The 27,471-nt window shown below is 49.3% G+C and overlaps 11 protein-coding genes across 11 annotated transcripts; 7 read left to right on the forward strand and 4 right to left on the reverse strand.

Moving 5' to 3' along the window:
• Window positions 1–65: 65 nt before the first annotated feature.
• RhiXN_00380 (uncharacterized protein) lies at window positions 66–2,228 on the reverse strand (the record flags this gene model as incomplete). The annotated part of the gene is made up of 8 exons (XM_043320199.1): window positions 66–271; window positions 332–561; window positions 624–690; window positions 747–768; window positions 828–935; window positions 1,428–1,640; window positions 1,691–2,080; window positions 2,136–2,228. 8 exons carry the CDS (start codon window positions 2,226–2,228, stop codon window positions 66–68), a joined length of 1,329 nt encoding a protein of 442 aa, XP_043179211.1.
• A 531-nt stretch (window positions 2,229–2,759) lies between these two features.
• Window positions 2,760–3,386, forward strand: RhiXN_00381 (thiosulfate sulfurtransferase; the record flags this gene model as incomplete). Its single annotated transcript, XM_043320200.1, has 3 exons — window positions 2,760–2,966; window positions 3,030–3,265; window positions 3,323–3,386. The coding sequence occupies 3 exons, from the start codon at window positions 2,760–2,762 to the stop codon at window positions 3,384–3,386; spliced, it is 507 nt and encodes a 168-aa protein (XP_043179212.1).
• A 515-nt stretch (window positions 3,387–3,901) lies between these two features.
• RhiXN_00382 (uncharacterized protein) lies at window positions 3,902–4,975 on the forward strand (the record flags this gene model as incomplete). The annotated part of the gene is made up of 1 exon (XM_043320201.1): window positions 3,902–4,975. One exon carries the CDS (start codon window positions 3,902–3,904, stop codon window positions 4,973–4,975), a length of 1,074 nt encoding a protein of 357 aa, XP_043179213.1.
• A 435-nt stretch (window positions 4,976–5,410) lies between these two features.
• Window positions 5,411–8,892, forward strand: RhiXN_00383 (shwachman-bodian-diamond syndrome protein; the record flags this gene model as incomplete). The annotated part of the gene is made up of 16 exons (XM_043320202.1): window positions 5,411–5,525; window positions 5,578–5,672; window positions 5,720–6,650; window positions 6,710–6,908; window positions 6,966–7,029; window positions 7,098–7,412; window positions 7,474–7,501; window positions 7,558–7,712; window positions 7,762–7,847; window positions 7,901–7,952; window positions 8,010–8,053; window positions 8,114–8,172; window positions 8,205–8,242; window positions 8,295–8,499; window positions 8,558–8,727; window positions 8,779–8,892. The coding sequence occupies 16 exons, from the start codon at window positions 5,411–5,413 to the stop codon at window positions 8,890–8,892; spliced, it is 2,670 nt and encodes an 889-aa protein (XP_043179214.1).
• Window positions 8,893–8,983: 91 nt separating this feature from the next.
• RhiXN_00384 (beta-1,4-mannosyltransferase, glycosyltransferase family 33 protein) lies at window positions 8,984–10,681 on the reverse strand (the record flags this gene model as incomplete). The annotated part of the gene is made up of 9 exons (XM_043320203.1): window positions 8,984–9,181; window positions 9,234–9,309; window positions 9,356–9,470; window positions 9,524–9,807; window positions 9,877–9,935; window positions 9,997–10,069; window positions 10,116–10,205; window positions 10,264–10,412; window positions 10,460–10,681. 9 exons carry the CDS (start codon window positions 10,679–10,681, stop codon window positions 8,984–8,986), a joined length of 1,266 nt encoding a protein of 421 aa, XP_043179215.1.
• Window positions 10,682–11,611: 930 nt separating this feature from the next.
• On the reverse strand, window positions 11,612–15,926 carry RhiXN_00385 (hydroxymethylglutaryl-CoA synthase; the record flags this gene model as incomplete). The annotated part of the gene is made up of 14 exons (XM_043320204.1): window positions 11,612–12,182; window positions 12,232–12,493; window positions 12,668–13,371; window positions 13,425–13,435; window positions 13,482–13,945; window positions 14,245–14,393; window positions 14,445–14,533; window positions 14,589–14,772; window positions 14,820–14,930; window positions 14,979–15,019; window positions 15,071–15,213; window positions 15,265–15,452; window positions 15,505–15,710; window positions 15,762–15,926. The coding sequence occupies 14 exons, from the start codon at window positions 15,924–15,926 to the stop codon at window positions 11,612–11,614; spliced, it is 3,288 nt and encodes a 1,095-aa protein (XP_043179216.1).
• A 262-nt stretch (window positions 15,927–16,188) lies between these two features.
• Window positions 16,189–17,136, forward strand: RhiXN_00386 (Ras-related protein Rab-8A; the record flags this gene model as incomplete). The annotated part of the gene is made up of 7 exons (XM_043320205.1): window positions 16,189–16,221; window positions 16,273–16,294; window positions 16,344–16,474; window positions 16,526–16,634; window positions 16,696–16,809; window positions 16,861–16,954; window positions 17,016–17,136. 7 exons carry the CDS (start codon window positions 16,189–16,191, stop codon window positions 17,134–17,136), a joined length of 624 nt encoding a protein of 207 aa, XP_043179217.1.
• Window positions 17,137–17,324: 188 nt separating this feature from the next.
• On the reverse strand, window positions 17,325–20,166 carry RhiXN_00387 (actin; the record flags this gene model as incomplete). The annotated part of the gene is made up of 13 exons (XM_043320206.1): window positions 17,325–17,942; window positions 17,993–18,042; window positions 18,100–18,247; window positions 18,304–18,492; window positions 18,552–18,599; window positions 18,651–18,770; window positions 18,826–19,011; window positions 19,075–19,194; window positions 19,246–19,345; window positions 19,404–19,599; window positions 19,650–19,758; window positions 19,807–19,995; window positions 20,092–20,166. The coding sequence occupies 13 exons, from the start codon at window positions 20,164–20,166 to the stop codon at window positions 17,325–17,327; spliced, it is 2,148 nt and encodes a 715-aa protein (XP_043179218.1).
• Window positions 20,167–20,477: 311 nt separating this feature from the next.
• On the forward strand, window positions 20,478–22,403 carry RhiXN_00388 (histone-lysine N-methyltransferase; the record flags this gene model as incomplete). The annotated part of the gene is made up of 5 exons (XM_043320207.1): window positions 20,478–20,979; window positions 21,025–21,637; window positions 21,686–22,005; window positions 22,072–22,254; window positions 22,303–22,403. The coding sequence occupies 5 exons, from the start codon at window positions 20,478–20,480 to the stop codon at window positions 22,401–22,403; spliced, it is 1,719 nt and encodes a 572-aa protein (XP_043179219.1).
• Window positions 22,404–23,912: 1,509 nt separating this feature from the next.
• On the forward strand, window positions 23,913–24,670 carry RhiXN_00389 (uncharacterized protein; the record flags this gene model as incomplete). The annotated part of the gene is made up of 4 exons (XM_043320208.1): window positions 23,913–24,121; window positions 24,203–24,266; window positions 24,334–24,475; window positions 24,543–24,670. The coding sequence occupies 4 exons, from the start codon at window positions 23,913–23,915 to the stop codon at window positions 24,668–24,670; spliced, it is 543 nt and encodes a 180-aa protein (XP_043179220.1).
• Window positions 24,671–25,083: 413 nt separating this feature from the next.
• On the forward strand, window positions 25,084–26,888 carry RhiXN_00390 (BAR adaptor protein; the record flags this gene model as incomplete). Its single annotated transcript, XM_043320209.1, has 10 exons — window positions 25,084–25,112; window positions 25,178–25,218; window positions 25,289–25,396; window positions 25,452–25,716; window positions 25,783–25,855; window positions 25,912–26,045; window positions 26,095–26,261; window positions 26,326–26,633; window positions 26,693–26,807; window positions 26,866–26,888. The coding sequence occupies 10 exons, from the start codon at window positions 25,084–25,086 to the stop codon at window positions 26,886–26,888; spliced, it is 1,263 nt and encodes a 420-aa protein (XP_043179221.1).
• Between the last annotated feature and the right edge of the window lie 583 nt (window positions 26,889–27,471).

Raw genomic sequence — 27,471 nt, forward strand, 5'->3', positions numbered from 1 at the left:
AACGCTACAAGCATCGGTACATATATATCTTATCATGAGAACCGTATCATGTGGAAACAATGCTATTAAAAGAACATTGCCAAAAGTACTGCAACTCCGAGTGCAAGCCCTGCAGAGGCCTGAGTTGTGAGAGCGCCGTTGGATCCCGAAGGTGAGGTCGAAGTGGCCGCGGCACCACCAGAGGTAGTGGTTCCAGATGCACTAGACGCACAAGAGACGTTGGAAGGAGCAGTAAAGTCACTTAGGAGAGTAACATCTGCGCATTGGTACACTAAAGAGCCATTTCAGCGTCAGTGCTGACGCATAAATCGCTCAACCTTGCAAGACTTACAGTTACCATCCCCACCATCGTATTGAATCTGAATAGTAGCGTTCGTGCCATTCGAGACGTTGGAAAGGCCCAAAGATTGAATGTTTACTGGGATGCAAGCCTCTCCTTGTTTCTCAAGCTTGACAAAGCTCGTGAGCTGAGCGCCATTGCTCGAGTTACTGAACTGAGTGATGTTTTGAGGGTTGGCATCAAAAGAGACGAGAACAATAACATTAGCAGTATCGTGGGTGCTTTTGTGAAGGTATGATTAGGTCCATATATGTAGAAAGCCAAGAGCGCGAAATTAGCTCACCTGTCAATAACAACTCCAGAGGCACCCAAGGGGAAGGATGAACGTGGGCCTGCGTTGGGGAAACCACCTATTCACGTATAGATGAGCACTTATTAACACCACCAAAGTGGAATAAAAACATACCACAGAATTGATTCTCAATGTCCTAAGAGCGCGTTGGCCTGTGAGCGACAGTCATGTCTGAAACAAGCACCAAAACCATACCTCATCGAACCCACGGGTGCGAGGCCACTCAGTGTAAAGTGAGCAGCAGCGCTCGCGGCCATAGCAGCCATAGCGAAAACTCGGGTCATCATCATCTTGGATATAAAGCTGAAGTCAAGTCAAGTGGCTGTGGGTGGAATAGGTCGAGGTTAGGACGAGGAGACCGGAGCGTCCCCCATGCGTTTAAGTACCCACGATGTTCGGCACGCCCAAGCGCATGTTTATTTGCTGAAAATGATCTCTCATGATTCCTTGTAATATTTCCCTAGATGAGTGGATCGCGGATGTAGGTGGGTCCTAGCTACAGACACCTGACACCGCTCTTCTGGAGGATACCCGCACAGTTGGACTGGTTTGTCCACAAAGTTCTCGCGTAGTTGGCTGCGGGACAGCCTGTTTGTACTAACTATAAATTTACACGAGCAAGACTATGTTTATTGTAATGTACACTCATTCATGCGCTATTCCATGTGCAAATCGGCCAAATAATACCTCTCCACCCAAGGCCTAATAATACTGAGATGATAAATGAGGCATTGAAAGACCTAGTACCGACGTTGGATGAGTCGCAAGCAATAGAAGAATAGGTAGTGAGCTTACATGACGGCCAGCATCAGTGCGTATCCAAAAAATGATTGCAGTATCTGCATTCCCCTCGAGCAAGTTCGTGCGACCAAATAAAAGGCGGTAAGGTAGGTTTGAGAACCCTGGGTACTTAGGCTGTCCTGTCAAACTAGTGTCTTGTTCTGATTCCTTGTCTGCGGATGCTGTATCGCGCATGAGGACGAACCGGCGGCTACAAGTGCGTCGGATCTAACGTCTATCAGCTTTTAGATCAATAATCTTATAGAGGATGTGCTCACCGTTGTTTCCAATGCTGTTCCATGACTCCTCTCATAGCAGATATACACCGTTGCAATATCGCCAGCACAAAGAGACCGACACATGCTCCTCCCACCGCCCAGATGATTTGGGAATCCACTCCTTGAAGAATAATGCATCGCCAGGCGTAAATGTAGGTATGGAATCATCGCCACGCCTCCCATTCCATCGGCATTTCCTCCGTGTACATGTTGAGCTAGTGTGTACGAAGGAATAATAGAAAGAAGTGCGAGGGCGAACATAATAACATTCATCAGAGGAGGGGTGGTGGAAGAGGGAATGGCGAGTTTGGTCAATTGACCAACTAATCTCAGAAAGCGAGAGACAGGACCTCTGACACCCTCAGGGGTCGTGGAGTGATCGCACTGAATCTGTTGTCGGTTCGCTAGTCATTCCCGAAAGAATGCGTGCCTTGTGATGCTTCACACGAAGGAACGTTATGCATATGGTGCCGAAGCGCGTGTAGGTTGCGGCGCGGGAGAGTTTGGCATGACGTTGGGCGTGCAGAGCAGTTAGCATATCCGAGGAGTGATTTGCGTGTCTTTTGCGTTTCCTTTGTGTGTTTTGGCCACCTGGGGAGTCCAAGTAGATTATTGAAAGACTGCCTTTGCGAAAGAGCGTTTACAAGGCCAAAAAAGCCAGTTCATTTGGGCCAAACAGAGCTCGAGAGCAAACAGTGGCTGGAATATGTCCGAAAACGCTCCAAATCGAGTAGGTTGAGCAGCGCGCGCATATTACTAGCTAGGCGCGACCAGTATCATAGCATATTTAATCGAAAGAGCCAAGTTTTGCGTTTCGAAATAGACGAGGGGAGGCCAAAACAGCATTGAGTGATTTGCGCGTCTTTATATGATCGGGGTGATTGGTCAAACCAGGAGCTATTTACGCGCAATTAGCGCCTCGGATGACGGCATACTTCACCATGGCCCATAAGCTTAAGTCAGCAACTACTATGCGCTATTCCGAAATGGATTCCGAATTGGTGCATTCGCCATACTCGCATCTTCAACAAACGACCACGATAACCAGATAAACAGGCGCGTATAAAAAATGTTCCGAACTATTGCCATTCGCGCCACGCGTTCATCGCTACCTCGGCGTGTTATGTTGTCGGCTGTTCCAGTCCTTCGTCCGGCTGTTCCAGTCGTCCGGGCGCAGAGGTTCAATAGCACCCGGTTGCACTCGGCTGGTCCGGATTGGTCTGCCCCGGTCATCACTTATGAAGAGCTGAAGCCTCGTACTGAGCAACCGAAAGAGGTGGGCCACTTGGGATGGGACTGGGATGGGATTCCACTGACAATCGGTTCGGCCGACAACTAGGATGCGTACCTGATCGATGTGCGCGAGCTCGATGAGATTGCTCAAGGCTCGATCCCCTCATCCGTTCCTCTTCCGCTGTCTGTATTTGCAGAGGCTTTGCGTGCCCCAGAGGACGAGTTCCGCAACAAGCATGGGTTCAAGAAACCAACTCAGAACCAAGAGATCATCGTGTACTGCCGCAGTGGTAAGCGCAGTGCAACGGCCGCTGATATTGCCCACAAATATGGATTTTCGAAGTAAGCATGGATTGATGGCTTGTGTATATCAATGTCTCATATACTGCTGATTTCTAGCGTCAAAAACTACTCTGGCTCATGGTTGGACTGGTCGAAGAGGGAGGGGGAGAACCGGGGATGAAACCTATTTAATGTATTCTGAAAATATGGTTAAATTGCTCTATGACACTCTGCCCAGCAGCGGACGCATACATTCCAGTCGGCAACATCAATCATGGTGATGAACTCACAAGTCGTCATCCGACCTGGGCTCTGCACCCCACCTGTCTAACTCGGCGCTTATGCTAGGATGGCGATCGCGTAAACAGCGGACAACAGCTCGCAACAAGCGAGGTTATCCGTAATGACTTGCTCGGTTTGAACCACTCGGGTCAACTTGCCCACTTGACCACCCCGCTCATTGTTATCTGTCACCACCACCAGAGCCCATCACCTTGACGTCAACCCTTACGATTAGAATATTTGCTAGCACTTAAACTTGGCTGAGAGATTCTTTCCAAGCCACGATAACCCATTGAATTATTGATATTACCCCCCCCCTCGCGAGGAGAGCCAAGAAATATACTGTAAGCACAGAAGTATTATATTATTTCAAACTCGCTTGGCTCAATGTCTACTGCAGACTGTAGTTACACCATGGCTATTATACAGTCCATTCATATCAGGTCGCACGAGATCCGCACCGAACCCAAGCCACATACCGTATACAAGATTGAAGTGCAAGGCCCAGTACGCTCCTGGCCGGTCTGGAAACGCTACTCAGAATTCGTGGACCTCGATAGCGAACTCACAAAAGCAACCGGCGAAGCTCCACCCGCACCGCTCCCACCCAAACATGCATTTTCGTTTTCCTTCCGCCGAACACTCAACGACGAGAAGCTCCTCGAAGAACGTCGGTCAGGGCTCGAGACTTACCTCCGTGCGATTGTGTCGGCCAAGGACCCCAAGTGGCGGGACAATATTTCTTTTCGAGAGTTTTTGAACGCGCCTAGGGCTCATACGACGGCCGGTGGCGAGAGTGCTACTTCTCAGTTTACGATGGCCAGTTGGCTCGACGAGCAGGCGGATTTGATGACTATGGCACGGGACATTCGAGCCGATCTGAACAAACGGGATGCACTGTCAGATCGTAATGACGTTCAAGGTGCACATACAGCCGGCGTTAGCGCCAAACGGAAGCTCTCGGCTCTGATCCTTCGCGTCGGTGCTCTCGCCAAGGGTCTTGCTGACCTTGCACTGAACGGGATGAGTCAGGGCGAGCTTCAACGACGTAGCGATATGGTCGCACGACTCCAGGACGACTGCGAGAAACTTGGCAAGATGGTTGTCGCTGCTCGTCAAACGTCCCGAGGCACTGAACGAGTACTCCCAAGTGCGGCTGACCGTGAAAAGTTGCTCAACGAGGCAGCATCAAGTCGCAAGCCGTTTGGTCGGGTGTTTGGACAACGGCAGCCGCCCCCGCAAGAGACCGCAGAGACTCGGCCACTCGACGAGCAAGGGCTATTGCAGTTGCAGAATACTCAGATGGAGCGCCAGGACGAACAGCTCGCTCAATTGTCGGCCATCCTTCGGCGACAGAACCAGATTGGAGTGGCCATTGGTTCTGAAATCTCACAGCAGATTGAGATGCTCGACGAGCTGTCAACCCATCTGGATTCAACTGGAGCCAAGTTGGCCAACACTCGGAAGCAGCTGGGCCGGCTTGGTTAGGATCATCGAGTGATGTCATATGTCTTCTTTCATTTCCCGTTGCTGAGTTATGTGCGATAGTAGTATGTATATGTATGAACTTAATAGTATACAGTTTTTACTGGGTGGATTCTCCCGATTTGACCCCTTGCAAAGTCACGTGGGATTCGGTTGGACGCGAGCGAACCGATCTCTTTGCGGTTGATCAGGTTCAGCAGCTGAGCAAGTATTAATAGTCGACTCGTGCAAAAGACGCTGGCGTCATTGACTCGTGGTCTATTCTGCCCTTGGCTGTTTACCTTCAACCCTTGTCCCGCCTCATGTTCGTTGCCTGACAGGATTTGCCATCGGATTGATCTCGTGCCTACTAGCATATAAAACAAACTCCACCGACGACCAGCTGAGCCCCTTAGCATCTCTTCCGCATACGAACAAACGAATATCAAACAAATTACAATGGCTATCGACGAAGGCTTTACAGACGAGTATGTCGTAGGCCATACCCCTCCTCCTTCGCCTTTCAAGCCATCTCAGTCATGGATGACTGAGCTCAACGATGCCCAGCGGCAGGGTGAGTATAATCTCATACACCGGGTTGTTCAGCGTGCTATGACTGTTCGCAGAGCTTGCATATCAGCTCCTTATGACCCTCCCAAGGTCTCACCTGGCTGAACTCCACCGAAACTTGGCTCCCAAGTTAAAGGTAGACATTGTGGCAGTGAGTAATTCTTGCTGATCTGTATGCTCAGAGCTGACAATCCTCAGTCTCTTCCTCCCGAAATATCCATTTCAATACTATCGCACTTGTCCTATACAGACCTACTCACATGTGTCCTTGTGAGCAAAAAATGGCAAACACTGGCCAACGACCAGGAGCTATGGAGAAGGCAATGTAATCTCCGCGGCTGGGAGTGGAAACCCCCGCGGACTGGCATCATCGCAACTCAGCAATCAGGCCACCGAAAAGACCTGGATGTCGATGAAGGAGTCGGCGAAGAGGAAACAGAGTATGTCGATCTACCTGTAGCCGGGCCCTCCAATGCGCAACGAACAAGATCGCACGACTCGGGCTTCGTTTCGATGCTCTCTGACACGTCGACCTCGCTAACGATCCCGGGGCTGCCTCGTTCGTCGTCAGTGCAACAGATTGGTCTTGCGCTCTCGAGACTTGACAAACCAAGCACGTTGCTCCATAGCCATCGTATTCTTCCCATCGTATCGACCCTCCCTGCTGGTACAGCTCCCAATTACAAGCTTCTGCACCAAACTCATATGTTGCTCAACTCCCGAATGAGAAATTCTTCGTTCCGAATGACGGTGCTGCCCCTTAGAGAACCCTCTCCGGACTTGTTGTTCCATTCACTCCCTCAGGGACACACGTCGACAATATACTGTCTGGCGCTGTATACACATCCTCTCACTGGGCAGCAACATTTACTTACGGGGTCACGAGACTGCACTATTCTGGAATGGGATCTGTGCACACGTCGGCCCGTCAGGTGTTTCAAAGGGGCTCACTTTGGGAGCGTGCTAAATTTGGCTGTTTCCGGAGAGTGGATGGTCACAGGAGGGTCAGATGGCCAAGTGGTGGTTTGGAACTTGATTACCGGTGCCGTACACAAAGCGAGAAGAGATACCGAGGATAGTGTGCTATGTGTTCGAGCTAGCTCGAAAACGATCGTCGCTTGCGGAAAAGGTTAGTGCATTTTGTGGCCTTTCAACTTGTATTTCTCCTATTGAGCTGGCGCTCTTCAGATCGCCACTTGCGCATTTATTCGTTGCCCGACCTCAAGCTAGTCCACATCTTGGTGTCCCACCGGGCTGCCGTCAACGCCTTGTCACTCTCGCCAGACGGTTTGTTCGTAATTTCCGCTTCGGGGGATAGAAGTGTTAGAATATGGGATACCGTAACCGGGAAGATTGTCGCTTCGCTTGAGGGGTGGCATTCGCGAGGGTGAGTGTCGAAACTCATGACACGCTCTGGATCATGAGACTGACGACGTATCCCCAGAATTGCCTCTATAGACTTCCATCCGCCTTACATTGTATCCGGCTCTTCAGACAAACACATTCGGGTCTTTAATCTCCAGACACGAGAAGGATGGTCTACTTGCTGCGATTCGACACATACAACCGCCCCGAGCTCCCCGAAAATCTCCCTAACTCCCTCACATCAAGTCTAGAATTCGAAACCCCAGTCACTCCATCGCATCCTCCCTTGCCCCTGGTATCATCTTCTCAACTTTGCCAATCTTGCAACGGCCTCGGAACAGTCGCCAAGCCGCGAGCCGGCCATAAAGACCTCGTTAGGACGGTGGCCATGAACCGTGATTTCGTGGTCAGCGGGAGCTACGATGAGACCATCAAGGTTTGGGATCGCCGGACTGGTGCGCTGCTCGGTGATTTGACTGGTGGACATACGGGACGTGTGTTTGGCGTTGTATTTGATAGCACCAAGGTGAGTTGGTTCGGTTTAGAATATCCAGTAGCGAGTGCCGACTTTTTCTTGGTTTTACCAGATTATTTCTTGTGGTGAGGACCAGGTTAGTACGCTTCCTTGTATCCAACCCCTCAGTGATACTAACCCGTAGCTTTGCTTGCAGAAAATATGTATTTGGGACTTGAGTTTCGGACTGGACACGAGTTTCATAAAGCTCTAGTAATGCTAATTATGTACTTTCCTATACCATCTCATTCGCATGTAACTATTCGATATGTACCAGAATCTAGTCATATGTTCGGTTTCGGAGCCGGAGATGTAAGCGCCGCACGTGTCTGGTTTCCCAAACTGAGAAAAAGTGTGCAAGATTGACTTGTCGTCATCATCTTTTCGCCACGACCGCCTCGCTCCCTCATCCGCCATGCGTGTAAACCAGCCGTCGAACCAGATCAAGTAGGTTGTTGTGGACCATTATACCTATCCTTGTGCTGACGTTTGTGAGCTAGGCTGACAAATGTGTCTATTGTACGATTAAAGAAGGGGGGAAAGCGATTCGAGGTGAGTTTTAATGAAGTGTCAGCATTGAATGCTCCCAACCAATTTATTGGAGAATAGATAGCATGCTATAAGAATAAAGTTCAAGAATGGAGGAATGGTGTGTGAGTAGCCACCAGTTCATCCGGATCATCTCGGTTGTCTCACGTCGCACTATACTAAAGTGAAACCGACCTCGATGAAGTCCTCCAAATCAATAATGTCTTTACGAATGTCTCCAAAGGTCAGCGAGCAACTCTGACGAGCTCCAGAAAGCTTTCGGCAAGACAGACGTCTCGGAAATCGTCAAAGAGGTAGGTTTAACCGACTAGCACCTTTTGCATCAACCTAACAGTGTACGTTTAGATCCTGAAGAAGGGAGAACTTCAAGTCGGAGACAAGGAAAGGGCGCACGAGTCTTCTCAGCTCTGGAAGGAAATTGCGACGCAGGTGGCTGAGAAGTGCGTTGATCCCACCACGCAGAAGCCTTACCCCGTTGGAATAATTGAGAAGGCGATGACTGAGGCTGGATTCAGTGTCAAGACTGGGAAGAATGCCAAAGCCCAGGTCAGTACACATTATCGACTGTATGCCAATACAACCGTTTCTGAAATAAAACGTGGTATTAGGTTCTCGAATGTATCAAGCACTTGCAAGCCAATTCGACTCTTCCTATCAGAGGGCCCGGATGCGTGTCAGGATAACCATGCCCTCCAAAGACGGAAAACGACTAAAGGATCAAGTTGTTCAGGGTGCAGATAAAGTCGAGGATGAGGACTGGGGCGAGGAATGGCAAATTGTGAGTGCTACCAGTTAATTTGCTCTTTTGTTCAATCTGACATTTGTGTAGACCATGCTTATTGACCCTGGCCAGTTCCGAGTCCTAACAGAACTGGTCCAGTCGGACAAAGAGCTGAAAGGATCTGGCCGAATTGAGACTCTCAGTTTCTCCGCCTCTACATAGGTTATACAAAAATTTGATCGACTTGTTGTATATATTAATCAGCTAATATAGAATAGCTATTTGGATGAATCGGTGTGTTCTGAAAGTGTGTTTAAAGCGTGCCGTGCTGTATGGGTAAGATCGTGCAGTAGTACTGGCCGGACAAATGTGTTCCAGTTGTCTGTCCAGTCGTTCCATTGCGAACGATCGTCATCTGAAATCGAGGAAGGGGTCGATATACGGGTTCTTTTTTGAGACTTTGCCGTATCACGTCCAGCTGGTTAGTGTCTGGGAAGTTTGAGAATAATTTCTGGAAACATCAAGCTAAGTAGAGATAGATGGAAACTGAGACTGGTGCTCACTTGGACTTGATCTATCAGCTCATCTGCAGTCTTGAAGGTAAGACCATTTACACCGTCTTTGACCAATTCATCGAGACTTGGAAAAATAAGCACTTGATTATTATCCCAAGAAGACTACTTACCATTCAAAGTCAAGGGCACAAACAGGCAGAGAACAGCCAAACATGTCTACTACTTTCATCGGTAAATCCAAACCGGAAGACGAACTATGCAGAGATACACCCAAATCGGCCGAACCTAATGCAAAAATTTTAGTAAATTTAAATCCCATCATTCGAGAAATGTCTCACCAAGAAGCACTGGGTAGTCCTCTGGCTCGAGCCAAACGCTGACGCATCTAACCCATTCCCATTCATCAACCTTTTCGAGTCTAGAGATCTCTTTCATGTAATAATCTCTCAAAGGTCCCTTTCCAGTGATGAGTGCAAGGAGTTTGGGCAGTCCACCCTGCCTGGCGCGGTGTTCATATTGCTTGAGCATCTCAAGGAAAAGCGAGAAGTCTTCGTCTGGTGTCCAGGAAGTGCTGCTTACAATGAGCGCGGGCGGTCCTCGCGTAATACTATTCCAGATGTGACTGGGAATACGGGGTCAAAACCCGACATGATAGAAGTGGAAGACACTGTTTTGGTGAGAGGAGAAGTACTGGGTGGGTGGAAGCTTGGTAAGAAAGACCGGACTGAAGCCGGGAAACTTGGTTGAAGCCTGTTAAATAACTAAACTTGAGGTAAAGCTTCAGTCATGACAAGGTATGCCCATTACTTACATCGTGTGTTTCGACTGGGGTAGAACGTCTGAAATGGGATGGAGGTCGATCGTGTAGTGTCAAGGTTTGCCCCCTAGAGAACGTGAGCGTATTTATCAGACGAGCAAAAATAAACATACTCCAAATTCCATTCTTGCACAAGTTTTTTCTTCATTGCGTCCGTGACAAAGAGATGCAGAAAGGCTCGTCTCCCAAATATTCGCTCGATGCTTTGGGTATTCATATGGTCACATCTGGCCGAACTTCAAGAAATCGATGTGCACTCACAGCTTGGCTACTTTTACTAATCTGTGCTTTTCTCCCAGTCGCAGAGCCAAAATGCTGTAGCCTAGGTTATGCCAGTCGATAACAAGTTTACATCCACGAAGCCAGCATACAAGCTGGACTAGCACCAGGGTAGGGATTGAGGGTGGGTTCTACAACCAGTTCAGTAAAGTTTAGGCAATTTTTGATGCTCTTTTACCTGAACCAGTATGTACTCGGGTGTTGGCATCTTGAATAAGAGCGCCCAGAGAAGCGAAACAGCTTGGATAGCAAGTTTAATGGGCGCAGCGAGTATGAAGAGTTGACGTGGCAATTCCCCTATCAATCTTGGAGGAGGAGTGAGTGGTAACATAGTCAAGCTTGGTAGTTCTCTAAGAGCTTTGATCAAAGTCGAGCCTACAAACTGGTTAAATCCTTCCATCTGAGAAATGAATGGAGAACATACCCGAATACCCAATTAAATATGTGTTAAATTGATTCTCAGCTAAGCTTTGGGCATGATACATCATTCGTGGACTCCTTCCCACGTCCCCAAGGACTACGACAGCGATTGTCCGACGAACGGGCAGCCTTTTTCCATGGAGAATTATCCGAGCAAAGGATAGAGCAAGGATTAAAGCAACAAAATCAATGGTCGAAAGCTGGTACATGAGCACCGACCCAACTGCATTCAGAGTATGAGGGTTGAGTTGGGGCGCCTGGAAAGCAATTTCGTCAATTGAAACGTAGATATCGTAAGTCGGCTTGTGATTATGAATTTACGTATCACACTTATATAGTCGATAAGATATGGGACGATTGACAAATATCCCGTTCCGCCCCCTCAAACACGGTGAAGTAGCCGAGCGGTCTAAGGTGCCAGACCGGGGCTTTCGCTTCTGAACTCGTTGACGTCGTATAGTTAGTAATTGCTAATCCACGGATGACACTGATCTTCTGTCCCGTTCCATGGAATTGGACGCGGGTTCGAGCCCATCCTGGTCACTCGTTTTTATCGGATAGGAGGTATACAAGGGGGAAATAAGCAGATGGATGCGCCTTGTGGTCACTGGTGGTTCTCGTTCACAGCATAGCCAATAGTATGATTCTGGGTCAAGTTCCGCATCGTGAGTACCACAGTGCGAATCAGTACAGCGACTTGATTATATGTCCCAAGGCTTTGCCCAGCCCCAAACTTAATTTATTTTTTGGGAGCTCGTAAGTTACCCAGACCAGCTGGGCAACCATACTACAACATCCTCTGCATGAACCTAAGGATTTGTGTGTAGATACCTCAATTGGTAATTATGATTCAAACGCATACACGAAGCAAACATCAGAGGAACAACTATACATGGTAGTAATAACGAAATCACAACTTGAACTGGGTCTTTTTGTACTGCACACGGGCGGACGCTGCATCATCCACGAACCAGTAGACCTGCCCTGGAGCCAGAGGGAGGACGCGAGAGCACGGAAGGCCTTGCTCTGGATGATCGAGAATGCGCTGTAGCATCTCCTGTTTTCCTTCGCCAGTGGCAACAAACGAAACTTTGGCAGCATGATTCAAGACTGGGAATGTAAAAGTAACACGGCGTGGAGGCGGCTTTGGAGAATCTTCGATGGGGGCGATCCAGCGATCAGTCTCGTTGAGCAGCTCATGACCAGGGAAAAGTGAGCATGTATGCCCGTCAGGACCCATTCCCAGCAAAATCAGATCAAATACAGGGAAGCGAGCAGAGTCCTTCTGGGCAAACTCTCGGATAAGGATCTTTTCGTAGGCATCTGCGGCCTCTTCAGCATCATCCAGGAGCTTCTCATCGATAGTATGAATGTTGGTACGGGGAATGGGTACATGAGATAGGAACTCTTTGTCGCACAAGGAATAATTTGAGTCTTCGTGGCCCAGCGGAACTAGGCGTTCGTCGGCAAAGTAGACATACCTACACGATAATTAGCCACCAGCCAGATTATCGATATATATATACATACCACTTATCCCACGGAACATCTCTGCGGCCAATAAGCCCTTTGAGCATTTTGGGCAAGGACCCACCCGACAGAGCAATAGTAAATTTGTTCCTTTTTTCTATTGCTTCAGTTTGAGCTTTGATGATGAATTCAGCCAATGAATCGATCAAGGCGCTGCTCGTACTGAACGAGTGCACAATAGGGGGTTGAGGTGCATGTGAGCTGACCATCGCAGATGTTTGAAAGACAATAAAGATGACAGGCGCGACGGCAGTAAGGGTGGCTAAGTGCCAATAGTAGCCAAGGGTTGGCGTGATGGTCAAACGGTGGTTATCCGTGAGAGATCACTATAAATCATTTTGCACAATTTATTTGTCATTGGTGTGACATCAGTGTTTATCCTCGTTATTATGCATCTCACGTCATTCGCCTTGTACGACCTCTACTTCCTTATCACCGGGCGCATTTGCACCAGACTGATTCGTTGGCGTCTTTCGTTTAAGGTCATCCGTCTCGAGTTCTTCGGGGCGCAGTGCTCGCTCTGCGTCTTGCTGACGCTCTCGCTGAACCCTTGACTCTCGTTCGCGATTGATTTCTTCAAGGATATCCTTCGCTCCATTCACAATCAGCGCTTTGGCGACACCTTTCCCCACGTCTTCTGCCTCTTCCGCCGATGACACTACGGTTGTGATAGTATGATGAACGTGCTTGGACCCGTCGAGAGATGTCACTGTTCCAGTCAAGGTGAGTTTGGATGCTCGAGGTGCCGACTTGGAGCTTTCTGCTTGGACTCCTTCGCTGTTGCTCCCGGCCTCTGCTCCTGACTGCCCAACAGCATCGTCTTCATGCTCCTCTAGTAAGCTATTGACCCCGACCGGTACACTGCAGCCGCCCTCCAACACTCGCAAGCATGCACGCTCTGCTCGACACGACCATGCCGTTCGCCAATCTTCCAATTGAGTCAGCAGCTCTTGGGTCTCCGGGTCATTCGACCTGGTTTCAACTGCGAGAGCGCCTTGGCCAACCGCGTAGAGGAGTGTAGGAGCCTCGATGTCGCATGTAATTCGGGACTCAAGTCCTAGTCGCACTAGCCCTGCACGTGCTAAGACGATGGCGGTAAAGGGTCCTTTAGGATCATCGAGTTTGCTGAGTCGAGTATTGCTAGATATGAAAGATCAGACCCTCTCAATTAGATACAGCTTTAAATTACCAACAGATTTCCTCTCTGTAAAACGTTAGAGACTTTCGGGGCTCATGCTTCCTGTACTTACCACATCGTTAAACACTAAGTTGGGAAAGCTCTTCTTCAATTGAGCTACTCGTCTCACGCTACTCGTTCCAATCACGCTGCCATCGGGTAATTCTTCAAGTGACTTGTAAGATAGGCCCTCTTTCACAACCAGAGAATCTCTAGGATCCTCGCGTTCCAAAATTGCACCGATCTCTCCACCTTCCGGTAGTAAAGTCGGGACGTCCTTTAGACAATGCACGATCATATCTACTTGTCGGTCAAATAGTGAAACTTCGAGCTCCTTCGTCCATAGCGCTTTCCCTCCAAGAAGATAAAGGGCCTGTGATTGATTTTTGTCGCCCTCAGTAGTCATATAGAGTATATCGAATGTTTTGTCGGGATGAAGTGCAGTCAGTGAGTCTCGGACGCTTTCGGCCTGGACCTGAGCGAGCTTTGAGGCCCGAGAGCCGATGGTAAATTTTTTTCGAGTCGAAGAGCTAGTTTCTGTAGACATTTTAAGAATGAATGCGTGTGGTAGGGAGGTATGTGTAGAGGATTTGTAGTGGTTCGGATGCAGAGTGCCGAGAGATCATGAAGTACGGCGCTTAGTGGTTCTTGGACTTCGAAGAATTCATTTGTATTTTTTATAACCAGGTTATAGCCTGAAACTTGAAAACGTAATCACTAGTATAATCATGTAGCAAGACCAAATAATGCATTTGCTTTATTGAGCACATCTTTCTCTCCGAACTTCAAGGAGGGAAGAGATGTGCTAAACGGCTTTAGGCCCATTGAACTCTGACCTTCGGCGCTCTGGATATGTTCGGGTAGTCCTTTGGAGACAAATTTGCTCTCTCCAGTGTCAGGATATTGGGGGAAATCTGGCGGCGGCATTCCAACGAGGAATGTGTCGCGTTGGCGGGCAACATATGCCGCGTTTGCGGTGGTCACACTGGACAAATGCATTAATAACGGTATCAGAGGACGTAACTAGAACACGTACGGGACTGCGGGGATGTACATAACAGATGAGTCTTGCGTGCCAGAGTGAGTACTTTCAACCGAATGGATCAAGTCACAGTGCCAAAATACCTGAGCGGAGGAACCTGTATGAGTAGTAAATGTGGCGCATATAATTTAAACCCACCATGTCTCCCGGATTCACCTTGGGAACACTAGTCATAGTGTGGTCCAAGGCCAGATGTGGGTGTGACTCATTGTTCAGTTGGATAGATCTGAAGGTCTCAGTTCCATCAGGATCTAGTTCTCGTTGTACGCCTTCAAAGTTTGGCGAACCACCAACATCAATCTTCCAATTGGAGGGGTTAATGCTACACATAGTTTAGTTTAATTTGGTGCTCGAACCTGTCTCACTTACTTGTTGACGTTCCCATCAAGAGGTTTAAAGAATGGCCGGAGCATGATATATGCGGTGGACAAAGTCAAGTCTGGGAAGAATCTGATAGTCCCTTCTCCTGGCCCCGTCGAACTAAACACATTTAGCCTATTTTAGTTGTAATAAAATTGAAGCACCTACGACATGGCTAGCCATCCTTGCCAAGTACGGAATACGGAGCACTGAAGGTTGTGGTGTCAAACAACGATCAGATGTGAATTCGACGTGCTTACTTGGTTAGGGCGATTGTACATATCGCTATTTCCATCGAGCCGATACGTCAGGTCATAAGGGTCATGTTTCTCCCAATCACCACCGAGGATGTTTTCAAAGCATTTCCTAAGTGCAGGATCCTCCCAACGCTCAATACTTCCGCCTAAGCGAGGGATTCAGCACGTATATGCGGTATATATGAGATAACTCATACCGTCCACATGGGGCGAATGGATGGTCCACTGAACACCCGGTTTCCGAATTCGGAATCGATCCGCATACATTAGCGGCGTCGATAAACTAACAGCTGAAGTCTCTTGAGTGTGGAACAGTGAGTTGAGCCAACCGGCGGCGGAAAGTACATTTGGATGGGATCGTGCTTGGAGCTGAGACTCTGACCAGCTACGATAAGGTAAGGCATCGATTGATAAGAACGTGTTTGGAGACTACTCACTATAGCTCAAAGAATTGCTTATTTTCAGGTGGAAAACCCCGAGCTTCGGGGTTTGACCGGATATATTCTTCTAGCTTGCCTTTATAGCCGGCCGCCGTGGCTTCATCGATCACCCCATGTATGACCACGCAACCTGTACGTTTGATCTCTTCCAACTTGGAGGGCTCGAGCGAGGATAGTTCGCTGAACTCGACTTGAGGGACGATCTAAGAAGATAGGTGAGTCTATGCGTTCGGACCAACCAAACAAACACTCACAGGGGAGCCGGTCTTTTTGATTTCTTCGGTACGGTCCTTGAGCGCGACGAGCAGCTTGTTCCATGATTCTGTCAATTTATTCTCATCTTCGGGTGTAACAAGGCTGCGCTTGAGGTCAGCAAAGCGAGGCGTAAAAGGAGCAGCGATACGATCGAGCTTGCGCATGATGGTTTGGTCAATTATCACGCGGGGTGAATGGGGCGATTTTGACTAATATAGCTAAGCGCCGGTAGACCGTGGTCTCCAGGCGGCTGCAAGGAGCCTACATCCCACACCACCATCAGCCGGTGTATCCGAAAGCCTCCTGTGAGTATAAAATGGCCTCGCTCGCTCTCAAGCAACTACTTACATTCTGTAGCGTCTCTCTTAATTCTTACTTTGCGCGTCTTGTTTCTAATTTAACGCCTCTTCACTCACCCTAGTCACCATGCCTCCCCCTCATTACGATTTTCTTATCAAGGTATACTAAATTGTCATTTCTTTGTGAAAAAATGGCTGAAATGTGTTTTAGCTCTTGCTCATTGGAGATTCTGGTACGCGAATACACGCGGTAGATAGTTTTTTGGGCTTATACCCCCCTAGGTGTCGGCAAGTCTTGTCTCTTGCTCCGTTTCTGCGACGATGCATGGACTCCGTCCTTTATCACGACCATTGGTATCGACTTCAAGATTCGTACCATTGAACTAGACGGCAAGCGTATCAAATTACAGATCGTAAGACCATTGCACAGCCTAGCCCACACTATATTAACGTTTATAATGTAGTGGGATACCGCCGGGCAAGAGCGATTCCGGACCATCACCACCGCATACTACCGGGGTGCTATGGGTATCCTGCTCGTCTACGATGTCACGGATGAAAAATCCTTTAATAGTAAGTCACGTATCCACGCGATCACGTCTTCTTTTATTAACCAAGTTTATTCCGTGCATAGACATTCGTACGTGGCACGCTAATGTCGAGCAGCACGCATCCGAGGGTGTCAATAAAATCCTGATTGGCAACAAGTCGGACTGGGTAGATAAGAAGGCTATTACGGAAGAGCAGGGTATGTTCTGAGGAAAACGTTTTGGAAGACGTAAAATTAATAATAATTCAGGTCGCGCACTGGCTGATGAATTAGGAATCAAATTCATGGAGACCAGTGCCAAAGCCAATGAGGGTGTCGAAGATGCCTTTTTCGCACTGGCACGGTGGGTCTTTTACATATTGTCCGTTTCGGAAAAGTCATGCTAACGCTCGGAATATAAATAGGGACATCAAGACCCGTTTGATCGATTCTCAACCTGACGCCGGTCAGGCGGGCGGAGCTACCGAGGGTGCTGTCAAGGTCAATGCTGCCGGCGGCAGTCAGGCAGCAGGGGGTTGTTGCTAGACATGAAATGAATAAGGACGTGACGACTCGTAACGACGTTGTATCTGCACTTTTTGTATGCGGTGCTAGTAGCCTTGTTGAGTGTAGCCTGTATCCCGGATAATTTTCTTTCTTTTCTGTTATTATTCCAAGGGTTAAATCCTGCTGCGTTAAAAGAGAGCGATGCAGAGTTACAAGTCGAATTAATTCTAGAATGCATTGTTCCAATTCCCGCCCCACCACCGTCGGATCCTCTCCCCGCCCCACTCTTCATACTCAGCCTTGGTGATAACGGCCGTCTTGAATTCTTCCGTGCTCGCGAATTGGCTCATACCTCGCCACGCATCCAATTCGGGATCCTTGGCCTGGAGCGCTGTCACAGGCATATCGGGGTCTAGCAGTGGTCGAATACATGTCTCGACACGCTCGCGCATTCCACGCGTCAATGCGGGTGCACCGGTGATGAAAATTCGCCCACAGCGTGTGTGCGGTAACAGGCTCGCCATGACTTCGCCCAACCCCGCGGCGTCGATTCCCGCTGTCCCAGGTTGGAACCACACCTCGGGTACACGCCACCTCTCGACGTTCAAATGCAGTCGGTGCGCGCCCTCGATGTCCCGCGAGCGAGTGGTTGTGCCCGGGTTTGGATCCAACTCGGCCTGATCGTACGACGGTCTATACGCACTGAGGAGAGCTGATTTTTGGTGTTTGAGTGAGGCGTAGGTGTGGGCAGGCGTAAAGTCCGGATCATGTTGCAACAGCTTGGATTCAATAACAGCAAGTTGCTGCAAGTCATCCTCTTCATCCGAGGATTCGACCGCAATGTTCTTCGAATGATGTCAGGACAGTTCCCCCACTAGTGTGGGGCGCGACTCACGATTTTACGATAAATCGCCCAGTCCTCGTCATTAGCTCCGAACATATCGCCTAGAGTCAAATAGTAAGAACACTCCAGACGCAAGCTCCCTCCACGAAATGACATACTGTTCCCTCCCTTTTTTCGCTTCTTGGTCGCAGGTTCGTCACTCGCCAAATTAGCAATACTCTTCATCCTATTCATATTTGCTGTGCTCTTTCGATCAGCCAAGGCGGCCTTGCGCTTCTCCCGTAGCTTGAGCTTGTCAACGAGCAGCTACCTCAATACTATCAGCTTGGCACGTCAGGGTATCTTTGGATCGACACACCCACCTCGTGGTCCTCTTTGAGCTTGGACGCCCACCCAACCGGATCGCTTGTGCGTTCCTCGAGTTCGCGGCGCTCCTCTTCTTCTTTTTCTCGGCGGGCTGCTTCTTTCTCTTTACGTGCCTTGAGGCGGGCTTCGTACCCTGCTTTAAGGAGTTTTTGGCGCCGTTTCTCCTTGATTTCGTCTTCGTCGAGCTGGTGGGGGTGGATGAGGGGGTTACTCATGGGATAAGAGGGCGGGTTTTGGAACGTACATCTGCGTCGGGGACATCGAGCAAGGGAAAGACAGGCTCTTCTTGCTGCTATGAAGAATCAGTCCCGAGTCAAGGCAAAACAGGCAAAAAAGGACACACTGGTTCTTCTTCTAACTCTCCCGCATCCTTTTTGCGTGCTTTCTTAATGTCATTATCCAATTTCTTGATTGTGCTCTCGAGCATTTCTTCACCATCCAATCCTTCCATCCTAAGTCGGTACTTTATCCATCCTGGTTAGCAACCCGTGTAGTCCAGAACCCAACGTACAGCTCACCATAAAGTCCGACTTCTTCTCCTTGAATTTCCACTCCCTCAAGGCCTGCAAGTCTTCCAGGTCCTTCTCCTTTTGAGCAAGCTTTTCAAGTCGCTTTTGGGTCGCCATTTCTTGTAACCTTCGACCAGCCTCACGTTTCTTTTCGGCTTGCCTTGCAAGTTCCTCTTCTGTTTTTTCGGTTTCGTTCTATGACACATCAGAGTCAATGCGTTTCAGCGATGCTGAAGGGGGGGGGGGATAACGACTCACAGGAGCAACGTATGGAAACTGAACGATTCGGTCGGCTTCTTGCATTTTCTCCGGATCTGCAAGCTCGCGCAACTTTTCGTTGTAGTCTGGTGCAACTTCACATAGTTTATGTAGGATTGTCTGAAAAAAAGGCATTAGGGTCGAATGGGAGCTGAAATATTGGTGACTCACCGTGCACTGTTCCTTGGTGACCTTGGCGGGAAAGCTAGGGTACTTGACTTGGGCAAGTTTTAACAAGAGTTCAGATGCTTGAGAACCGCCGTATGGTATGCTATATCACCGACCAGGGATAAGGTCTGAAACCAGTCTTAGAAAGAGCACATACGTACCGTCGAGCATGTCCGAGTAACGCACGACCACCGCAAACCGGGATCACGCTGGTGGAAGAAGTATTGAATGACACGACGAGAGAGTCCATGAGAGCCTGGTTGGGTGTGCCAGTGTTGTGATATAGAGACATGAGGGAATCGATGCCGTATGCTACAGAAGGTGCACTGTATGCCTCGAATAGCAGTTCAGAAGTTACTTGATACATCTAAGTTAGCACAAGTGATCAAATGACAGAGACGACTTACAAGCCCTGCTATGTAACGGACTGGCCAGTCTTTCCGTCATGAATATCGGATGCTCAACAGTGTCGGTATCAATTCCCAAATGAATAAATGCATGATCAAACGCGTTTTCCTGTGCCAAGTTTGGATCATTAAGCACCAAGCGACATAAAGCACGTACTAACGCATCAAAGTTCAACAACAAGTCGCCCTCATAAGGCTGCTTGGACTGAGCCCGGGAAGTCGCATCCAAATTGGTAGAGTGTCCAAACAACAGAATGGGTTTATTGGTCTTCCTTTCTCTGTATCGAGAAGATGAGTTGAGCCAGGAGTATGGACCGCTCTCAGAGCCCGCAAAGCCATAGCGAAACTTGGTCGCGCCTGGTCAAGTGAGCCGAGTGAAGCGCCGGGCGGAGTATATGTGGAAACTGACCATTGTCGATGACTATCGGTGGTCGGTCGGTACCGTATCAAGGGGTACCATGGAAGACAATGCGGGGCCATTGTGGGCAGCGATGTACAGGGTGCGGTCGTCGTCCATGTCAAGGTGTGTGTAGAAGGGAGATAGGTCACGTGGGATGCACATGACCAAAACAAGGTCAAGGCCGGCGAGTTAAAACGACCAAAAAGGACGGATGAATGGATGAAACAGGTCAGACTCAAGCTGCAACGGTTGCTGTGACGCGTCGAACACTGGACCCAAGGCCAGAGATTGGCTGACAATGCATCATTGGGATAGGCGATGTGGATGGAATGTTTGGATGTGTTTACACTGCTCTTAGTTCCCGGTTGGGAGTTGGCAGCCGCTATACTTCTCTCCACAACCTCGACTGTCCCTCGCTCGGAATCTTAATGCTATCGATAATTACGCCTCCCGTGCATCCTGTTCTTGGGACCAGCAAGACCGTCGATGATCTACTACGGCCGCTGACACATCCGGACCCCGACTCGTCTGCAACATCCCCCGCTCCCTCACTCGACATCCCCACTACCACTACCACTGCCGCCAAAAAACGCAAGCGAGAGCCCAGTGAGCAGCTGACAAAGCCGAAGCCGAAGCCAAAGACAGTGCGAAAGAAACGAGCAAATAATGCGCCAAAGGAAAACCGCGTACAGCGTCTACGGGAAGAGTCTGCCCCACTCTCAGACGCCACCGTTCGCAATAGATCTCGGACACGAGAGCGATGTGTTGGCTCCGAACGTATGGGAGCACTTGAATGCACGCTCCCTGTTGAAAAGTGGTGGCGAGACCCTCCACTCGCCTCGGAACACTCGGAGCCATCCCAGGTAGCTACCGGCAAGCACATCCAGTCCATTGATATTATACGCCCAAAATGGAAAGGCTACCGTCCATGTATGTCCCTACTCACCGGTCTGAACTGTGCTCACAAGTCTTTAGGGTTCAATAATCCCCAAGATCCCGACGATCCCGCCTGGAAAGTCGGCCCAAACCATATCCCGTCTGCAGAGCTCGAATACCCAGGGAACAATTCAACCGAAGTCTATGCGCTCGTTGACGCATTTGACCATGACGACTACCAGCCTTTAAAGGATCTCTTCCTAACAATAGATACCATAGCCGGAACCTATATGGATGACGCAGATCGTGCCCGAATAGGCTATACCATTCCCACCTCGGTCGTTTCCTCCGATCCTTCCTCGCACGCCTCTTCCTCTGGTCACCCGCACTCCCCCGGTCGAAAGTCGAGGGAACTTTCCCCAGAGAACGAATCTTCTGACCAAGACATGCCCCTTTACAGGCGTCTAATCCGAGCACGCAACGCCAAAGATGGTCCCCAGTTTTTGCAGGCCCTCGCCACTCTCAACGGACACATACGGGCACTTCGGCCCAAGATGCAGCAGCATATTCGGGCCAAATGGACTGGTATTCCTCCTCCGGTGTGGAAGCGTGTGTGCGAAGAGGGCTATCAGCGCGGCGTTGGTCCACGCATGCGCGAGCTCATCAGATACAAGCAGTGGACGAGTGGAGTCTATGGCGAACTTATGCAACCGTGAGTATTCTACTGGCTCGGCTATTCGTATCTAACCTTATAAGTTAGCTTCATTTCGGAAGTCGTCCACCGCTGTGGGCTTGGCCCGGGCAAGGTCTTTGTCGATTTGGGCTCTGGTGTCGCACAAACCCTAATGCAGGCATCGCTCCAATCCGGGTGCACATCATATGGTGTCGAGCTTAGTCCCCCTGCCGCGTCCATCGCCAAGGACCACGAACGCGAATTCAATCACCGTCTCGAAATGTGGGACCTCTGTTGCTCCGAATATAACCATATTGAGGGTGATATGCTCGAGTCTCAGGAGGTTGTAGAGTGGATCAGAAAGGCCGATGTCATACTCGTCAACAATTTCGTGTTTGAAGAGTTGTGTGAGCATATCTATACGTCATCCCACGCTAGACACGAATTAACGAATGATTTTCGCTCCCTTGCAGTAAATGAGCGCCTGACCTGCTTGTTCCTTGATGCACGTGATGGCACCCAAATCGTCTCCCTCAAGTGTTTCCTTGACCGCGGGTTCAAAATCACCGAACGCACGATATCGTCCCCCCAGGCGATCCTAAAGGTGGAGGAACGTGATTGGACGGCCGGGGCCGTATCGTGGTCGAATACAACCGGTAAGCTTATACGCGATTTGGAAAGGTTCAGATCTAACTGGGTCACAGGAACATACTATGTCCACACGGTCGACCGATCTAATCTCCAGGCCGAAGAGGAACGGTTGAACGCGGTACGATCCAGGCCGTCTAGGAGACGGCAGGCGTAATAAACTCTGTCTTTAATTTCGCACCTCTCGCTTATGACACTGTGGCATTGACTCTGTGCAACCCAAAACTCTTTTTTTTCGTACATGTTCTCGCTCGCTCGCTGTTCGCATTTGTTATGTTTTAATCGCTGTCGAGGAACTTTTATGGAGGGATTTTTTTTTACATATATGGTCAGTTTAGTAGATAGTGTAGAAGGATTAGGTTGTATACACATTGAGTTGGGGTTGTTGAATTCATTGAACTATGTTTTCGATTTGCTGTTGCTGCGGCGTCCTGGGAGGCACCCATGTGCGGTTGGACCGTAGTTGGAGCAGTGATTGTCGCCATATGATCGAGAACAGCACTAAAGCTTGAGAGCGCCCTATAGATTTGCACGCAAGTGCGTTCTCCGATCTCAACGCGCTCTGATAGAAGAGCATCATATATTCGGTGATATGCGGGACGCAGACTAGAGATCGCACCGCTCAGCTGACAGCTACGTGGTCGATGAACGCCTCTGGTTTGTGCTGGCTTCCAGCTCATCGTGGCAAGTAGCGCGCAAGGTGTATCTACGTTTGCCAGGGCCATCGTAGATTCGGACTGAATGCATTGTGTGCCTTTGAAGTAATAGGGGCTATTATTAGCACGCGACCTCGTAGATTAAATGTAAAAAAACAAGGGGGTTGGAGCAACACGCACTAACGCGTTTTCTAACGAATTCAAATTTAGTGCTCAGCCATCTCTCCATCATACTGCGCCGAAGTGCAACGAAACTTCTTGCGCTGTGCGACGAGCCGTGTAAAAAAAAAAAAAAAAAGCTTGTTCGGGGCGTGTTGAATGTTTCTTGTGTGCTCTTGGCCAGCCTCAATGACAGTAGATTGAACTGGGCAGGGTGTTCCGACACCTTGTGCGTCATTCGGTGGGTTCCCTAAAGATAGTTCGATCCCGCCAAGCACACGTTGAATTGGGAGCATCAAATAACCCGGACGCCATGGGCTTGTCATCTAGTTTGGTACATCCCTATCAGCGAGGGTCTAGACGATATTTAATGCGCATATATGGGTAAGCGCGCTCTTCCACATGCGGTAAATTTCATAGTTTTGATTTCGGACCTGTTGCGTGATCGACTTGGGGGCGCAACCCAAGGGGCTCGGCATGCCGAGCCACTGCAGATTGGAGCCTTCTCTGTTTGTCGACTCCTCCGGACGAGCCTTCTAATCTGGGCCTCGTGGTGGTGTTGTCCTGTGTCCGCACTGAGTTTTAAAACCGGCCGGAGTATGCTTGACCGGAGTATCCCACCCTCCCCTTTGCTTTTCAACCTGCAATTGATTGCGCTGTATTCACTCACACTGTATCCATCATATATAAATACTTCCTAGTTGACTGGACTTTCAGCCAGGCCCCTACCCCGCTTGTATCTGTACCTTTCTCCACACACATTCACAATGAAGTACGTCGCGTGCAAGTGAGACATAAGTGACAGTGTATTGACGCGTCGTGTTTCCTTGTCTAGGCTCGTTATCAACGAAATGCCCACTGCTGGCTCTGCCATCTTGACCAACACTGACGGAGCGAGTCCTCCCGCATACATCGTTGGTGTCCGCGGAGATGAATCCACTATCTACGACGGACGCGATGGCCGGCTACTATGCGAAATTGACTGGGTCAACGATTGTATCTATGTAGACGAGAAGTCGGTCCCTGTGAGCGATTTTCTACAGCCGTCTCCGGGCGGGAGGTGAGTCCACACCGTGCGCTATCCGGCCCTCGGTCATTTAAACCCCATGTGCTCGAGATACTGATGGATCTGCAAAATTAGTGGTATGACGATGCACTTTCGAGGAAGGAAGTACCTCTGGGAGATTCGCGGGCGAGATTTGGTCGTGAGTGCTTGTTCTTGGGAGCTGAGGCCGGTCTGATGTGCTGATCACCGGTGTCTTTTCTCCTTAGCTTCGTCTTGCGCTGAACAACGTATCTGAGACGATCATGCTTGCTCGATATCATCAACGGTTCGGGCCGGCGGCCATCCTCAGCAAGAAAGAGTTTCTGGAGATCACACCCTGTGGTGCGAACATGGCCGGCATTATCATCGGTGAGTTTCGGGTTGGTCGTGTTTGGCCTTTCGGAGCTAGCGGCTAATGGTACATCTTTTTGCTTAGCCTCGTTCTGGATACTTAAACAGGCGAACGGTTTGAAGAAACTTCCCAGCGAACTACGGGCGCCTCCTTCTCCACCTTGGGTCCACGCTCAGCCCGTCTGGTCTGAAAAGAATGCCGTTTCAGTATGATCTGAAAGTTTGACATCGCTTTCGCTTTCGCTCTCCTCATCCTTTTTGCATCCTTTCGCTGTCGTTTCGTGCCACGTCTCATCTCCACCTGCATTATAAGTTAATCATGTACTATAGTTGTAGAACAGAAACAAAATTAAATCTGCATTTATTCAAGTAGATCTATATAGATTTTAGACTCGGACAGATGTCTCACATGGAACAAATCCTGTACGTCATCCGATTGGGCCGACTTGAGACCAGTACTCGGCGGGCTCGGCACCTTACGCCGGCCACATTCTCGTCAGTACTCGACCACCACCACCAACTAGCACAGGCTACCGCAGCCTCCGTAGCCTCCGTCTCTTAAATTACCTCGGTTCCCTATATAGAGTAGACGTACACTTCCCCAAGACCACCAGCATCCCACCATCATGAAGGGCATCTCCAAGGCGTTTGCGCGGTGCGTGTGCCAGTGCTCCCGCCCCACCTTTGCCCATGGCTGATCTCCGGACACACGGACCATAGGACACCGCATCTGATGACTTCGAGGATCGGCATGTCCAAGAGTGAGTCAAGAATGTATTAGGGGAAACCGGATTGCCGAAACTCACACGTATCTAACCTCCCGATTTCTAGAGTCGTCCGATCCGGTGTTTGATGACTTGAATCGCAAGTTTACGAGTATCGAACAGTCGACGGATAAGCTGTTGAAGGATGCCAAGGTGTTTAGTGATTCAGTTATTGGTGCGTATCGTATATGGCTGGGTTTGATCTCGGGCGCTGAATTTGTGGAATTTAGCCCTATTGACATCCGGCGCCAACTTTGCGACTCATTTCTCCAATCTGTTCCATCCAATTGCTGGAGAGTATGACCTTATTGGCCGACATCCCGAGGCCGAGGATACCGTGCGAAATGTGACCGCCTACCAGGCTGACATGGAGGAACTCAGGCAAACTCTATCCCCCGAGCTCGAATTGATCGAGTCGAGGATTGTAGGGCCTGTAAAGGAGTTGCAGACTATCATGAAGGGTATTCGAAAGGGTATCACCAAACGGATCACAAGGTACGTCAAACAACTTTGACGTTGATATCCAACTAAATTTGTACTATAGCTGTTGGACTACGATAGACACAACAACTCTTTGACCAAGCTTAGGGAGAAAAAGGAGAAAACTTTGAATGACGAGAAGAATTTATTCAAGGTGCGTCAGTTGTGGTGCTTATTTTAGTGATACCCTAATTTCATTTTATACCATAGTTGGAACAAGACTTTGAGATGGCTGTAAACGAGTATGAAATGATCAACAATGCCATGAAAGCCGACCTGCCTCGGTTTATGATCATGGCCACCCAATTTATAGATCCTCTGTTCCATTCATTCTTCTATATGCAGTAAGTATTAAACGCCCATGTAGAGCTGGAACTCATCTCACGGTCCTAGGCTGAATATATTTTATCTCATGCTTGAAAAGCTCCAACAATTCGCATCGGGGAAATACGAGACCAATGGGACCGTAGCCGATATTGAAAATTCGTATCACTCCCGAACAACAGATGCTATTGAGCGAATCGAGGCGCTCACAATCACCAAGCGCATGGTGTCGACAGGTGAGAGCCATCATTGACGTAGTGTCTCGGCCGCAGCGCTAAGTGTCTATTAAACGTTACGTAGCCAAGATGGTGCAAACGAATAGGCTTGCCTCGGGTGGTTCGGGCACCTTGTCTGCAGGTGGATCTGTGCGTCGGGCGCCTTCGACGGCTTCCACAATGAGCTCTTTGGCCGGCAAAAAAGCACCGCCTCCACCACCTGGAGCTGCCTCTTCCTCTGCTGCCCCACCTCCTTATACACCACCAGCACCCAACTCTAACGTGGCTGTAATTGGAAAGAAGGCGCCTCCACCACCTCCGCCTCTCAAACCCAAGCCGAGCTCTGCCCCGCCTGTGCAATACGTTGTTGCATTATATGACTTTGTCGCGCAGGTGAGTAGTGTCTATTTAATTCTCCGTATTTGCATGCTAATACTAGCCCTTGCCTTCAGGCTGATGGGGACTTGAGCTTCAGAGTGGGTGATAGAATTGAAGTTGTTGAACGGACGGCCAGTTCCGAAGACTGGTGGACCGGACGTTTGAACGGACAGCAGGGCGTATTTCCAGGTAAGTACAATCTCAATTTCGGGCCGGCAGTTGCTGATCGCACATATGTCGGAACAAGGCAATTATGTTCAGGACTCGTAATCGGGCGAATAAGGATACCTTTGTATATTTACACGGTGACACGGATCTGGGAATATATTTCTTTTGAAAGTAAATTTAGTTGAATCCAGTCGTGAGCAGGTAGCGAGGCCGCCGCATTTTTACATTATCCAGATCGAACCGAGATTGTGCTGGAGAAAATGCTTCAATTGAATGGGTCTGAGCGTGTAGACGTAAGTAAGTGTGGCGCCCGATGGGCGGGATTTAAACTGCGGGATAGTTGGGAATGACATGTATTTACAAGTAAATCTAGATAAAATCTATCTACATCACATCAGGGTGGTGGATGTCGCCATGTCGACTCTGCGCGCTTGCTCCAGTCAACAATCGCATCGATGAAGGTATGGCGTTAGTCTGCGACCTCGATAGCGCCTGCTAGTCCTTGAGTAGAATTTTTGCAGACAACAAGCGACTCTAATCCGAGGCCGGTAAAGACATTGGGAATGCCAAAAATTTGGGCGGTGACTTATATAGTGCGGGGGCTGATGTCAGCGGCACAGTCAGGGACGGATGTTTGAAATAAGGTGGAATGGTTCCTTCGGAAGGTTTGAATGACGCCAGGGGA

This window comes from Rhizoctonia solani, chromosome 4 (genome assembly GCF_016906535.1).
Source record: "Rhizoctonia solani chromosome 4, complete sequence".
NCBI lineage: Eukaryota > Fungi > Basidiomycota > Agaricomycetes > Cantharellales > Ceratobasidiaceae > Rhizoctonia > Rhizoctonia solani.